Consider the following 12445-nt stretch of genomic DNA (forward strand, 5'->3'; position numbering starts at 1 on the left):
ATTCTAGGTGGATGAGCTGCTAAGAAACCTTAACAGTATTTTGTCGGACACAGTAAAAATGAGAGAATTTCAAGAAGACCCTGAGATGTTAATGGACCTCATGTACAGGTATGCAACGGGTGCATGTTCATATTCAGGACTTCATAGATTTCTATACTTTATATTTCTTTCAAAGTGGAGCTCAAAGTGACGCTCTCTGAATGAGCAGTCAAGCCTCAGATGAGTCATGAATCACTCATAATACAACTTTCAATGGGTTAATGATTAGGGGAAACCATTATAACATTAAAAAGGTTAATTGTGCACAATGTCTCTTTTAAAGAAACAACCGTAAGAGACAAATTCATGTGAAAAAGAAGCTGTAGATGAAAGGGAAATGGTTCTATTTCACCCCTACTGACCGCCTTTATGATTTCCCTTACACATGCTAAGAACGCATTCAGAGCTTAAGTACAGTCGCTGGCAGTCACCTGGGATTCGTAGAACTTGAGTTACATTTGAAACTTAAATTTTTATCCATATTTTAGTTATTTCTCACTTATAATCTGTGTTGTCACCTTTGTAGATATAATTGCACTTTCACTTTTCCCAGCGTGTGACGGGTGAAGATGGTTCTATTACTGCCATCTAAGGCTGAACCATTTATATTTTTCTGACAAATATTGCTATTAGTTTGATTTAAAATTCCTTTTGCAGTACACATTTTGTAAAATACACATTATGAATAATGGTCAAATTGTGATGTTCCGTGGCAATCACAGTAACACTTGATTTTGTGACATTACTTGTGGCCCTAATCGTTATCGTCATGCGCCTGCCTATTCCTGCACTGTTTCCTATTTCACTGTGGGCTGCTTGTTTTGCCTGTATTTGCTGCCCTCACTATGGTAACCATGTGGTAGCAGTTTAGTCGTCTGATCTGGCTTTGTGTATATGCAAATCAAATGGAGTGTGTGTACAAATGCATGTAAAGCACAGGGCAGACAGACAGGACAAAGAGGGCTTACACGGTCTGTATGTTGACTTTGGCCTTTTACAGGCTCATGTGCACTGCAAAAAAGGACTTTGGAATGAGTTTAAAATTACTATGGCTGCTTTCACTCTTGCCCTGGTTTGATCCTGATTAATTGGTTCTTCTAGTCCTGGTTTAGTCTTGGTTTAGTCTTGGTTTAGTACTGGGGTAGTCTTGGTTTAGTCCCGGTTTAGTCTTGGATGAGTCCTGGTGTGGTTTAGTCCCAATTCTGAAGTGGTTTGTGTAAGTATGAGCATAACCTCAAATAGAAGTGGGAGATGTATAACACATTTTATAATATCGCAATTGTTGTTGGTGATTTTGGAGAGCAAAATTAGAATATTGAGTACATTTTCCATAATTATTACTATTTAAATTTTGCTAAAAAAAGAGACAAAAGCATCAAGTGTAATCTCCCAAACAAGGATATAACGTGATCTTTCTGACTTTTACAGGCGCCTTTTATCACATTCCCGATGCACTGTGAAAATAATATCTGAATATTGTTAACAAGACAATAACAAATAAGTAGTACTCAATATCACCCACCCCGATCCTCAAAAACTGGTTTTATGTATTTACTTATTCAAACAAAATTATTTGGAATTATTTAATTCTGTTTACTGTCCTTAGTTTAAATTATGTTTGTGATATTTAAATTATGTTTATTTGATATTTTGGTTGCGTTTATGGTTCTTTTGGATATTTCTTTTGGTTGGTTCTTTTGGCTAGTTCTTTTTGCCTGGTTCTTTTGCCTGGTCACTGGACCCACGTGGGGCCACAGCACCTGGTAAATCCCCAGGTCATGGCATATCAAAGGAATTTTGGTCCGCTTAACAAATTCGGTTCAGTCATGTATTTTTGTAGTGTGCTGCTTATAATTGCTGGTTCTGACCCCGTTGGTGTCATCTGTCTTTACATTGTTGGACATGTGTAGAGTGACCTGTGAAAAATGTATATACTTGGCTCACTACACACCTCAATAGCTCTCTTAAACATTTGGACTCCAGATGCAAGCCACGATTCAAAACACATTGACAATTACTGATGTCAAAAGAAGAAATTACAAACACCTCAATATATAATCCAGGGTATATTCAAATTCATAATATTCTGTGATTAGATATGTACCAATATATCTGCCTTAAAGATTTACTATGTAACCGTTTTTGTTAAAGCTCCAGCAATGGCCAATAATTAGTTTGACCAAATATCTCAAGGAAATACATTAAGCTTTATTTTAAATGGTTTCCAGTAAATATAGTAAAACTTGATCCTTTTGTTTTGGTATAGAAGTATATTTTCCTTTCTGCATATGACCAGAAAACAAAATGCACCATATTCTCTCACCTTTTCAGAATCGCTAAGGGCTACCAGACGTCTCCTGACCTGCGCCTGACCTGGCTGCAGAACATGGCGGAGAAACACAACAACAGGAAGTGCTACACTGAGTCGGCCATGTGTCTGGTGCACGCCGCCGCCCTGGTGGCAGAGTACCTGAGTATGCTGGAGGATCACAAGTATTTGCCTGTGGGCAGTGTCACTTTCCAGGTACAGAATAACATTTTTGTTGTATAAAAAATTATATATATATATATATATATATATATATATATATATATATATATATATATATATATATATATATATAATGAAATGGACTCAACATCTGTCAGGACTTCAAACAGTCTTAGTGATTATGTGTCACACTTTGTCTCTGCTTACAGGTAAATGGTGCTAGCCTTTATTTAAATTTGGGAGTAAACCTTTACCTATTTTTCTCCCTTGTAGCAAAAGCATAGCCCAAGGCACCATATCATGCCATTGCGTGAGATAATGCTGCAAGAATTCTACCTATACTGTTATTATTAGTCTGGCGGTGTCCAGCGGGGGGAGCTGTGTTCTCATAATAATTGGACATAAATATTCTCCTCTGTCATGCTGCTGCTGCTGAACACAGTGCCTTTGAAGCTGTGGAGGGGAGAGGGCCCTGTGTGGTCCTTTGGGAGGCTGGGAGCAGTTTGTCCCATGAACTAAAGCAGTTATCAGAACAACACGCAAACAGCTATTGACGACCTGTGTCCGCCCTGGCCCTCGGCGGGGGGCTTGTCCTGGACAGTCTAACCTGCAGCAGTCAGCACTTTATTGATTGGATGTCCGTCAAATTAGCTCCATTTCGGACTGTGGGCCATCTCCCGCTTAAAGTTATCGTCCTGATTGATTATTTGATTAGCGGTGTAATTGGTTGATTTCCCCTCTCTCCGCAGAACATCTCCTCTAATGTCCTGGAGGAGTCGGCCGTATCGGATGACATCCTGTCCCCGGATGAGGACGGCGTGTGTTCAGGGCGATACTTCACAGAGAGCGGACTGGTCGGGTTACTGGAGCAGGCCGCTGAGCTGTTTAGCAGTGTAAGATACCCTAGTTTAATTTTGGGATTTTTGGGCCCATAGTCTTTATTAGTGTGTAGTGAAAAAGAGCTCGGTGGACATTACGCTCTAGTTTCCATTTTAAAGAACAAAATATGATGACACGATACAGTCATAATAACAAAACTATAATTATAATGGCAAATATTTATCAAGATTTTCTAATACTTTTTCTATAAATAAATGGTTAATGATACTAAAAATGAATACTGAATTTTGAAACATTGAAAAATTTTGGCACTACGGCTTAATACCACACATTTTGATACCACATATAAACTTATACTTTTAGACAACATGATGTAAAGTACAGTAGTTTATCAGCTATAGATATATAATAAAGAATAATACCATTCTAAATCTTTATAGAAAATGTCTGAAACTGTTCCCTGACAATTTAAGTATAAATTAAGTGCATTTCCTGATTGTATTACCTTGATACAGCAGGATAACACTCCACAAGTATGATTATGATCGCCTTTAACTGGTTCTTGTCATTTAAAATATAATGGCACTAGTGAGAGTGTGGTTTTAAATGTTTAAAATAATATTGTTGACAAGATTGACACTTTGATGAGGGGGAACAATGTCTTCAGATTTCCTTTGTTTCTTAATGAGTGTGAATTATGAAAGAGGAGGGAATCAACCAGTTTTTATGACGAGGAAACAAAGACGCAGAAATGTCAGTACAATCACACTTTTCAATAAAGGTACCGGTATAGAGAAAATACAAGATCTTAAGTCATGTATGCAAAATGACTTCAGACATGACACGGACAGCTGTGTCCTGCAGAAGTTCTCTGACGACTCTGCCATCATCGGACTCATCACGGACTCATCACGGACGACGATGATGCGGAGTACAGGGGACTGGCGCAGGACTTTGTGGACTGGTGTCAGCGGAACCACCTCCTCATCAACGCGGGGAAGACCAAGGAGATGGTGGTGGACTTCCGCAGACGCCATCTCACTGCCCCCTCACCAGTGAACATCCAGGGACGGGACATTGAGAGAGTGACTCATACAAGTACCTGAGTGTTCATCTGAACCACAAACTGGACTGGACTCATAACACAGACGCACTGTACAGGAAGAGCCAGAGTCGGCTCTACCTCCTGAGGAGACTCAGGTCTTTTGGAGTGACAGGGCCACTCCTGAAGAGCTTCTATGACTCTGTGGTGGCATCAGCCCTCCTGTACGGTGTGGCCTGCTGGAGCAGCAGCATCACAGAGAGGGACAGGAAGAGGCTGGACAGAGTCATCAAGAAATCCAGCTGTCCTGTCCAGCAGTCCTGGGCTGTGCTCTGGACTCGGTGCAGGAGGTGGGGGACAGAAGGGTCCTGGCTAGATTCACATCTATGCTGGACCATGAGTGTCACCCCCTGCAGGACACTCTGTCCGCTCTGGAGAGCAGCTTCAGTGAGAGACTGATCCACCCTCGCTGTGTGAAGGAAAGGTTCCGTAGGTCTTTCCTTCCTGCTGCTGTCAGACTTTATAACAAAAACTGTTAGTACTGAACACTCGCAATACTGACCTAACCATGTGCAATTCTGTCATATGTGCAATTGCTGTTGGAATTCATGTGCAATTCATGTGCAATTACTATGAAATTCATGTGCAACCTATGTGCTGTCGTGACACATATTCATGTGCAATTACTGTCGTGATCATATGCAATGGTATTTATGTATTTATTTATTCATTTGTCTATGGGAGTTTTTATTTATTTATAGGAGATCTTCTACTGAAAGTGTTTTTCAGACTTCCTATAAGTGATCTGTTCTTCTGTATCTACCTCTGTATCTACCTGCGTTGCACCAATGAAATTTCCCCATGTGGGACAATAAAGGAATATCTTATCTTATCTTATCTTAAAACAAAACCACTTCAACTTGTATTGGATCTCAGTTATCTCAGTTTAAATTGTTCATTTTTAGCGTAATCTTTAATCATCTCTTGATGTTAATTGCTGTTCTTTCAGGGTGGTCTTTACGAAGCTGTGAATGAAGTCTACAAGATCATCATCCCGATACTTGAAGCCCACCGAGACTTCAGAAAGCTGTCCTCCACCCACAATAAGCTGCACAAAGCATTTGACAACATCATTCAAAAGGTAATAACGTTTCCACACCACTATTAGACACTTTCTCATAAATATGTTTTGGATGGGTTTACAATTTCTTTCAATTGACTTTTGACAGCCCACTGTCCATAAAGATAATTCTGCGCTCGCTAGAAGTGCGGTTTAATTTGGGTAACTCGGAGGCATATTGAATTTCAAGCGGCGTCCATCAAAGCGTTCTTCACAATAAAGGCTTCATAAAGGGCTATTAACATAATGAGTGGGACTGTGATGTCGCAGTGATTACCGTTGAATATTCAGACGTGCTCCTTCTTTTTCCGCAGGGACATAAGCGGATGTTTGGGACTTACTTCCGCGTCGGCTTTTACGGGTCCAAGTTTGGTGACCTGGATGAAAGGGAGTTTATCTACAAAGAACCCGCAATCACACATTTGCCCGAGATCTCCCACAGACTGGAGGTAAGAGAGGAAAGAAGAGTGGACAAAGCTGCTTGTGTGGCAGCCGCTGTTGGACTGTTCATAAATGCCGTAGAATGAGAAACGGTGATTGAGGACGCGAGGCAATTTCAAATGATATTTTGTCGCCGATGTACATTACCTCATTACTGTAGGTTAACTGCCTTCGGAAAGCAGGAAATCAATCATAAAGCATATTCTGACTAAATTTGTTATAGGAAATAAGCCGGTAAACAAGAAATTGTGAATATTATTAGCTTGTTTTCTTTTACAATCAAGTTTCAAACACACATTCAAGGACATGAACACTGACGAGACAAATGTGAACTTTTAAACTAATAAGAATTACATGCATTTCAGAACGTTAGCTGAGGTTTAAATGACGGTTAGCAGGCTTTGCACACTATACTTTTTTTCTCTGCAACAAACATAAAATGATTTGCTCTTAAAATGTTATATTTGCAATTGTTCAAAGAGCTGTGTGAGTGGTCAGCTAATTGCGAATTGCAAAAACTGCAATCATCAAAATAACAATTTCATCTGCAAACAACATATTGTGTCTTACAATGTAAAAAGCCTGCAAACATGTTCTGAAATATGTAATTCAGTATTCAAATATTAATGCTTCTGGATGTGTTCCAGAAGCATTGTAGTATCGATGTAATTGAAAAATTTACTGATGGAGATCGAGTCATGTTAAATCGTCAATTATTAAGGTGGGTTATTGAATCTACAGTCTACAGTCGATCCTCTGTCAGTAAACACATGTTCTGAGCAGAAGTCAGACTTTGGAGGAATACATTTTATCATTATTTGTGTTAAATGGCACAGATTAAAAGTTTGTATTGTTTATGTTTTAATGAAATTATTACTAAAAGGCATTTTTACTTCGAGATCAATCAATAGGAGAAAAAATGGCCCTAGTCAAGCTGAGTGATAATTTTTTAGAGGTTTAGAAAAGATTTTCATGGACCACAGCAGAAAGGAGAAGACTTGAAGTGAGTTTGCGATTTGGGAGGGAATTTAAACTGCAGTTTAGTAGTTCATTTAGTTGTAGTTAAAAGTAATTAATTGTGATAATTCCTGTGATCGTATGGTGGTCGGAGCGCTTTGGGTTAGATACATGGTCTGATCAAGTTACCTTTTGCTTTTTTCTTTAGTCAGCAGCTCAGCGACATAATCGATGCACAGGGCATGCCAATGAACACAGCCCTAGATTAACCAACACAAACTGATAGAAAATCAAAGTATGAAGCAGTCATCCGTCAGTAAAAGCAATTACATCTTCTTTAAAAACTGTTTAGCCATTTTCAAATTTTGGTAACTATTCGATCATAATTAACCTTACAGCCCAGCCCCGGATGACAAACAAAAGCATAAAAGTAGCCTCGCTGTTACCTCAAGTTTTTGCATCCCAGTCGGCGGCACATTGGTCAAGAAGAAGAGCAAATCACTAAGAACATCTGCCTCAGTACATCAAACCAAAGAGTGACTGTTAAAGTGCAGCTTTGAACTTCCAAAGCCTTTAAACTGTGCCATGTTTAATTCAAAAGCTCCACCAGTAGGAAGTGATGCATACGGTTCACCTAATGCATAACAACCAACACTGGAAACTATGAAACATCTTTACTCTTTCTGTTATCTCACAGAATTTCTATAGTCAGTGTTTTGGAGATGACAGTTTGGTCATGATCAAGGATTCTTCACCGGTGGATCGAACGCAGCTCAAGCCCAGCAAGGTAACAACGTAATGAAGCCAGTGTACAGCAGCTTACTAACTCACTTTAAACTGTTGTTTCTTTAATAATAGATGCATCCACTGTATAAATAAATGATGATGAGTTAATGGTAATTACAAATGACCTGTTTGCTATATTAGTGGGTGGTCGGAAAAATAGACTCGCATCACATTATAAGCAACTTTTACTTGCAAAAAAACACATTTTTAAATAAATTCTGATTTGATCCATGGAAATCTACAGGTCTGTTTTCAGGTCCTGATCATTTTTACTTTTTGGAATATTGATTATTTTCACATTCATGAATAATACTTTGCTACTTACTATTTTTCGGTAAACTAACCAAATTAATGTGATTTTGTCTTGTAAATTATGAAATAAATGCTTGAGAGTTAGAGTTCCACTGTACGACTAAAAGCACTGAACATAATGTTAATTGTAAATTTAAATTTAAAACGTACAGATGAACTATAAAACTTACATTGTTGAGTGGTGTCTGCATTTATGAAAGTATTGTCACTGAACGCTAACGCTTGTGTCACACACTTATAAACTCGTCACGGTGAATAATTAGGGTGCTCGGAATGTGTTGAGAAAGCGCGGAATATGTTTAGACTTCTGTAAACAAAGGTATATTGTTTTCATCTCATTTAGAAATAAATATTCCTTATTACTTTATACTGTATGTTATGTTAGAACTTGCATCCTTTTGCCGGCTCAACTTTTCTTTTGGCAGTGGGACAATTATTGTTTTTGGATTCTGATCCAAGTAAGACATCAACATTTTAAAGTTTGTCTATTAAACGTAAATTTTGTCTTCCACCAGGCATACATCCAAATCTCTTTTGTGGAGCCCTACTTCGACGACTACGAAATGAAAGACCGCATGACAAACTTTGAGAAAAACTTCAATCTGCGGCGCTTCATGTACACCACGCCGTTCACAAAGAGCGGGCGGCCGCGCGGCGAGCTTAACGAACAATACAAACGGAAAACCATTCTGACCACCATGCACGCCTTCCCCTACGTCAAGACGCGTATCAACGTCATCCAGAAAGAGGAGGTACTCAGCAGTGTCTGAAACGTATACTTCAAAATCTGTTCAATAGAGCTGGGAATCAATACATATTTTATGATGCGATGCACGCCACACTACACCAATAACATCATGATATGGCAATACAGTACCCAACCAATATGTTTTGGAATCAGTAAGGACATTTTTAACTGATACATTGTGAAATAACTAAATACATGGCTTTTCAAAAATAACATGTAGTAGATTAAAATGTTTTGCACCAGCACAGATGCATGTAAAATGTAAGACTCATTCTTGTGAATAATTAGAATTGTGGAAGTGAGGAATACCTTCTACAACAAACAAATAAAATGAACTACCGTATTTTCCGCACTATAAGGCGCACTTAAAAGCCTTCAATTTTCTCAAAAACTACAGTGCGCCTTATAATCCAGTGTGCCTTATATATGGACTATTATTATGTGCTCACTAACCTTGAAGCGATTTTATGTGGTACACGTTTTGTTTCGCTTCATTCGCCTTACAGTCCGGGGCGCCTTGTATATAAAAAATGATCAAAAATAGATCATTCATTGACCATGCGCCTTATAATCCAGTGCGCCTGATAGTGTGGAAAATACGGTAGTTATTTGTTTCATGTTTTTTAGATTGGTACAGCCCCTTTACGTTTTATAATAGTCAAAACTATAACATGTATATACTGTATCACATAAAAAAAAGCTGTGTAAGTCTATGCTCTCGCCAAGCAACAACATGACAGTGATATCTTAAGCAATATCAATCACAACATAAATATCGCCTCTACAGTATGTTTAATGTGAACAAATGTGCCTTTTAGTTTGACCTGACGCCGATCGAAGTGGCCATAGAGGACATGCAGAAGAAGACGAGAGAGCTTGCTGTGGCCACACACAGAGAACAGCCTGATGCCAAGATGCTACAGATGGTGCTCCAGGGCTCAGTGGGAGCCACGGTCAATCAGGTAAACGGTGATGAACAATACAGTCTCATTTTGGATATAACCATTTTTAATATAAAACATTGTGTAACTGGATGGATGCCTCCGGTTGATTATCATTAAGCAAGGGGTTAGCCAGATCACACTTCTTGTTTGTGTAATGATGGGCAAAATTTGGGTCGGGACCAGATTTCCCCGCTCTTTTAACAGGTCGGGCCAAGTTCGGGTTCAGGATGTAAAGTGTTCCTCCGCTACTGTTCACGCTCTACTGAAAGATATGTGTCAGTGACCGAAGAACATTATCATGACAACTGCAGTTACACCATCACATCTAAACACACCAGAATGCGCTTATCCTCCCACGTAAGGGGTGTGACCAAAACGTGCAGGAAATGGGCCGGGATAGTAATAATAAGTAATAAAAACATTTTAAAACCCTCTTATTTATCCGTATAGTTGTTGACACATGTTTCACTATGCGACAGTATTAGGGCTCCACCACAGCCCAGATTACACTTTAACCCCTGTTGGCAAACGCTTATGTGTATAAGCATATAACCTATATACTTACAACATGGTCCCAGACAAATCAAAGTACTTTGTTTAAGAAAACTTTGAAAACTCCAGACAAGAAGTCTTTACATTGTCATTATTGTAACATTGTTGAGTAAGTTCCACATATTGGATTTTGAGCGTTATCAGACGTTCCTGGATGCCTGTTTTTTTTTAAAGTTGTAATGGTCTTGCCCCTCCACCCTTATTGGATTTATTTGTAAAAATAAATAAATAAATAACTGGAATAAACACTAGAGCATTAATTAGAGGAACTGCAACGTGCAAAGGCGCAGGACTAAATTCAGCCAAACAGTGGTGTCTATCAGAGGCACAAAATGATGGAACGCACACCAGAGCACATCAGAAACTACGACAACTACTCAAACTTCAAAACAGTTCTTAAAAAATGTGGTTGAAAACAAACCAGTCATGTCCCCACAGATGATCTTATGCTTTTATCTTGGCTCTTTCAACCTCGCGCTGCTGCTTTTACTGTAAACAATTCTCTGCAATGCCAACGATTTGTGGTTATACAATGTGCCTGTTAGTTTTAATGTCTTGTAATAGTCTGTTGTGTGAATGTCTTGTGTGTTTTTTTGTTACCCTGCCCTAGGACAACGGATGAAATGTAGCGTTTGTGCTAACTCTGGCATAATTATGTTAAAGCTGTTTGCTGACACATTGCTTAATATGCACTGTCCTCATTCAAATACATACATAAATGGCAACCCAACTACAAAAAGGATATGAGGAAAGGAAAACATAGAAATATGATTACCAGTAATGGTTTGCAGATTGTCACTGCACAAATTAGGTTAAGTTCTTTAGTTTAGTCCACAACACGGCGGACAAATGACCAAAAATGGCACACTACCAAGCTCACTTCTTTAACCTACCGTACTCCTGTCAATCCTTTCTGAGATCGTTCCTTTTTACTCTTTAGTCCAAATGGCAGCATCCATTTTGGCTCTTCTGTGCTTTTGGGGATTACATCCAGAAAGGTAGTTCTCATTCTCACATTACTCCAAACCACACAGCATTGGTTTCGATCAACATAACCTTCATATTGGTGCTCTTACATTCTAATACCAGACACTGCAAATACCCATCCATATTGAAGCTGGAATAATCGCCTACTCTGGGGCCCGATCCGAAATGATTGCACTTAATATTACAGCCCATTTCTCCTGCCTGGAGCCTCCATAATGACAATAATACTAATAATTCACATGTATTTATCTTATCACATGTTCGGTTTTGTGGCAGCAGACATGACGGCTATTGCACTTCAAAGCCCGCGCCCCGTCCACAACCTAATCCCTCCTTTGCTTTTCCACAGATTTAGTTAAAACGTCAATGCACGGCCTCCTCTTCTTCCCTTTCATGTGCGGAGGTCGCTTTGATCTGATAGATTCCGGGTTCCCGTGTTTGAGTTGTAATGACTTGGGCTACGGCTACAACCACGTCCCTCCTGCCCTCTTTGCTTTATTTTCCGGCGTCTAATCTGACAGGTCCCTGGCTTCGGGCCGAATGTTGTATACATAACGCTAATGCCCGGCAGCTTTGTAAACATATAACTCTTGGGCGTAATCAAGAGCAAGAGGTAGCGGAGGCGTCTTCGTCCAATGCGCGGGTGAGATGCGTTTACGATACTAATCAGAGTTGTTTAACTGCGCCTGTCGCGAAGCATGCGCGGTTTAGAGCGTGTTGTGGCTTTATGATGGATATAAGTTGGGATAACAAGATTTCATACTGTGCAAATGGAAGCCAAATGCTGCCTGTACGCCGAGCCAGTGGTGACATTAGCCATGCAAAAGGAGGGTAATCATGGCAGCGTCTCGCATCTGAGCATCTGATTCCTTCCTCGTGTTTTTCCTGAGCCTCAGTTGCATTTGATATGAGCTCAGCGAGACATTTCCGCTTTAACAAGAAACTTTGGTCCACTTAGACAACGTAATGAAATGGTAGCAACACGACAGATTGGGCCAGAATACGTCAAATAAAGTTTCATCAGAGCAATCTAGTAAGGGTGATATCAAATGTGGCATGGGCTGCCGAACGATGCCGGTTAATTCTGTTTTAGTTTTAGTTCTGTTCATTCCAGCTAACTTGTTAAATAATTGAAATGACTTCTAAATCTAAAGGGCTTTGATTCAAGGTTTGTTATGATTCAGTG

The 12445-nt window shown here is 39.4% G+C and overlaps 1 protein-coding gene across 1 annotated transcript in view; it reads left to right on the top strand.

Annotated features, from left to right (window-relative positions):
• The window catches only part of dock8 (dedicator of cytokinesis 8), a 93338-nt gene that overhangs the window by 73567 nt on the left and 7326 nt on the right, over positions 1–12445 (top strand). Inside the window, exons 38-45 of the mRNA XM_072433122.1 lie at positions 8–108; positions 2371–2563; positions 3280–3423; positions 5422–5553; positions 5847–5981; positions 7628–7717; positions 8544–8780; positions 9595–9738. Coding sequence (XP_072289223.1) covers positions 8–108; positions 2371–2563; positions 3280–3423; positions 5422–5553; positions 5847–5981; positions 7628–7717; positions 8544–8780; positions 9595–9738 — 1176 coding nt within the window. The remainder of the gene's footprint in view (positions 1–7; positions 109–2370; positions 2564–3279; positions 3424–5421; positions 5554–5846; positions 5982–7627; positions 7718–8543; positions 8781–9594; positions 9739–12445) is intronic.

This window comes from Eucyclogobius newberryi, unplaced genomic scaffold (genome assembly GCF_026437365.1).
Source record: "Eucyclogobius newberryi isolate DKJ021-1_F unplaced genomic scaffold, fEucNew1.0.hap1 SCAF_6, whole genome shotgun sequence".
In the NCBI taxonomy this organism is placed as follows: Eukaryota; Metazoa; Chordata; class Actinopteri; order Gobiiformes; family Gobiidae; genus Eucyclogobius; species Eucyclogobius newberryi.